The sequence below is a fragment of the Amyelois transitella genome, chromosome Z, assembly GCF_032362555.1.
Source record: "Amyelois transitella isolate CPQ chromosome Z, ilAmyTran1.1, whole genome shotgun sequence".
NCBI lineage: Eukaryota > Metazoa > Arthropoda > Insecta > Lepidoptera > Pyralidae > Amyelois > Amyelois transitella.
The window spans coordinates 4,805,650-4,809,403 of NC_083535.1; the positions used below are offsets into that span (position 1 = coordinate 4,805,650).

Genomic DNA, 3,754 nt, shown 5'->3' on the forward strand with positions numbered 1-3,754 from the left:
TTTATCTTATTATGTCTTGAAGGCGTATAAAAATAGCCATCTCAAGCAGTCTGCCATCCTGAATAGACTTTATTATGATTTTCCTATTTTTCTAAACAGACCTTATATTTGATACTCAGGTCATAATAGTGGATAAAAGTTCAGAACTTATTTTAAAGATAATGAATCTTAATATACGCTAGCTAGCGATTCAAATGAATATTTTAAAAATGAGTATTTATTTGGCGAACCCTACAGATGTGAATAAATGTATAAAATTACAGATTTATATAGTTTTTACGACGAGCACAGTTTTTGGTCAAAGAAACACCTACTATATTCAGACATCATTAAGTTGAAGTTTATTTACCGACATTCTCATTGAATATTTATGTAACCAGCAATTATTTGTGGGAAAATAATAAAGAGAATGAAAAAAAATAAGTAGCAACGAAAATTGCTAAATCTAACCCTTATATTTAGGTATTTAAAGAATGTTCTTTAGAACATGTTTCTAAAAAACAAAGAATAAGTGGTCAACCTAAGTAAGAATAACTATTCACTTTAAAACTTAAATACCATTTTAAAAGTCAGAACGCATACGTTAAAAGCGTAAATCCTCACAAGTTTAATAGGTATATTTTGCGTAAAGCAGTATTTATACAATGAATGTGATGACAGTATTTATCACACGGGATTAAATTTTACCGGCATCTAACTTCGATAATCGAATGTGACACAGTTCAACGACGCGAGTGACGGCCTTGTACCTGCTTAAAATAATTTGACGCCAGAAAAATACGGTTTGAAAAACATTTGAGGTTCAATAATTTTACAATAATATTATTAGACCTCCACCAAAGATTACATGCATCTCGGCCCTGGAGCATCTGCCAGGAAGAAAATCACAGTTGTATCCAGACTTAAATAAAATATTTTAATAAATTATAAATCAGAGTAATCTTATTACGTTGAAAAATATTAAGCTCGCTCGCTTGGCTTGCACGCTTATATTGTGGCCAAAAGAAAACCCAGCGAACCCACCAACACTGGTTTATTAAACATGCTGAAACAACGAAACAATATCCGTATAAAACCAATTGTACCTACTACTTATTTGATTACTTGAATAAAAATAAATTATTGAATTGTGTTTGTGAAAATGTTGTATATATTAGTGTAGACAAACAATGTACTTATCGAATTGTGTGTAAAAAATAATACCAGAATTAGGAATTAAATTCTGTGAAGAATCTCATCAAGAGAAACGACACGTTGAAACTTTCCTATAAACTGAATGAACACAATATTATTTATGTCCAATCATACAAATTGTTCTTACCATGATATAAGCTTATGTATATGGCATACAACAAAATAACATAACTATATGGACAGGTGAATTCACTGTACCAATAACAAATATGTACAAGTGTTTATATCGGTTTCTTTTTAATTTATAGCTCCAATGTTTTGTGACCCACACGTAGACCCTGGTATTTTGGGCGTTGCAAAAAGGTACAGGTTCATTATTTATTCAATGTACACAATCTCCTTGCTTGGTCTACTGGGACCGAGAATACGAAATCTGATAAATATAGCTAAAATTTGGTAAGATTAATTTATAAATAAAAGTTGTACCATTGTGTTGATCAATATATGATGATTTTTCTCGAGGGCTTTAACCATACATTCATGTAATATTAGCATTACTGACATTACTTAATATTGTGTTAAAACTAATAATAAACGTGATTAAATTAATTTTCAAAGAACGTATAATTAATCTTGTACAACAAAGAGGCAAAAGAGCTGATTTTTAACATCATCTATGTGTATCTATTTGGCATGAGGGGTTAACCCTTGCAGTGCTTTTGAAATAAAAGGTATGGGAGAACTAGTTATCAATTGGAAATGCGTATAAAATCTTGGGACTGCATTACAGTTTTAACGCACATCAGAAAGCGACCGGTTAATGCACTTATGCTTATTCGGGCATATAGAATTTATTTAATTATACTGCTGCTTTATACGCACGCGCAACGCAAAATATATTTTCCGTTATACTATTTATCTTCTGCCTTCTAAAGAAAATTAGGCACTGAAATTATCGCAAACCGAAGAGCACACTTGCGCTTGATGACTTTAGAGATTACAAGTCTAAGTAGACTTCGAAGTCTTAAAGCGGATTTTGAGCTTAAAAGCTAACATCTGATAAGACAATTGTGAACACGCTTTGTTAAGGGAAAGAGATATCTATGAAATTTCTTCCATTGGTTCTATAACCCGCTATTGCAAATCTTTGATTTCGTATGATATATACAATGGTGAAACAGAAGTACTATCATTTCGGACTCCTTTCGCAGAATTTCAGTTGTTCTCATTTCCAGGGCCCATCTTCGCGACATTCGTGACCGTTCGGTACTGCGTCTCTTTGAAGCAACCGACATTGGTGGAGGGGCCTTCCCTGGTGTGGTCGGCGTGGGATCCGTGGCCATGCCTCCTGGTGCCGCCAACTGCTCTGGTCCATCCAGCTGGGACCAGGTAACTACTCGTAAATTATAATCCTCTCTACTAATCTCTCTTCAATGTCGGTATTCTCTTGGAAAGTCCTCAGTTCGATCGGGTTCGATCCCTCGCCTGATCATGATGGAAAACGATTCTGGATTGATTATCTATTTAGGTTTTTTGGAGCTACCACAATCTGTATACTTTGCCTAAATATTATTACAATTCGATATATTTTCACTATAGATCACCATCCTACTTTTCGTTTCCATCATTTATCTTATTTATTTTCCATTCCTCATTTATTTAAAACCCATCTTCGTCATATATGTCTTCTACCTGAAGATTATTAAGAACCTTACCTGTAAATATTCCAATAATTGGCAATAACTTACTTAATATATTTCTCGGAAGTTTGCGACTACCTCTCTTATATACCCATGAGTTATTACTTTTATGAGATGAATTCAAATCGGATAGTACATATCATATATATTAAAGGAAATCTTACTCTCCTTGCGATTAGCAACAAGATTTTTGTGATGAAAATAAGTACACAATACTAACTTAAGAATATTAAAAATTATATATAGATATACTTAATATGAATTTGAATTTTTTGTAAATGAAATTCATGGAAAATTTATGTTAATTAAAATTACAACTTCTTTTCCCTTAAACTAAGTTTGAATTACCTGTAATGAATATTTCCGTATTCCAGTCACAAAATAACGAAAGTTCAGGAAACGATTTTTTAACAAAGTTCGCATAAATTTGTGAATGTTAAATCTGAAATCGTGAATTTTACAGTAATCCTTTTTAAAGTAAATCCAAAATAAAATATTTTTGTTTCAGGATCAGAGTTATTTTAGCGAGCCAGAAATAGATTCCGACTATCATCAACACGTTCACAAGTCTAAGGTAAGTTTTTCTTTCTAATTTGACATGTGACAGTACGAATACTGAATAGAAAAGTTAATTGAAAATTTATAAACCAATTATATAATACAATACTTAGTTGAAAAGTATTTTCCCTTTTCAAATGAAATCATACTGTTACAAAAGTCAATGAATTGAATTTTCAGCATATTCTAACGTTTAGCTACATCGAAGGCGTAATAATACGATAATGGAACGATGAATGTAGTTTAAATTTTACAGCCAGCAATATATTAAAGAATGAAAAACCAAAACATGTTCTTACAAGTTTATTATAAAATGGTAACAAATAGTAAAAGATCTTAATATTAACTATAAAATAATGTAC

The 3,754-nt window shown here is 31.6% G+C and overlaps 1 protein-coding gene across 13 annotated transcripts in view; it reads left to right on the plus strand.

Annotated features, from left to right (window-relative positions):
* The window catches only part of LOC106133912 (coiled-coil domain-containing protein AGAP005037), a 144,118-nt gene that overhangs the window by 81,389 nt on the left and 58,975 nt on the right, over nucleotides 1–3,754 (plus strand). For all 13 annotated transcript variants that reach the window (XR_001228582.2, XR_001228583.2, XM_060953570.1 and 10 more), the window contains 2 exons: nucleotides 2,370–2,523; nucleotides 3,343–3,408. Coding sequence is in view for 11 of the 13 variants with exons in the window: in XM_060953570.1 (XP_060809553.1) it covers nucleotides 2,370–2,523; nucleotides 3,343–3,408 (220 nt within the window). In the remaining 2 variants the exon portion in view is untranslated. The remainder of the gene's footprint in view (nucleotides 1–2,369; nucleotides 2,524–3,342; nucleotides 3,409–3,754) is intronic.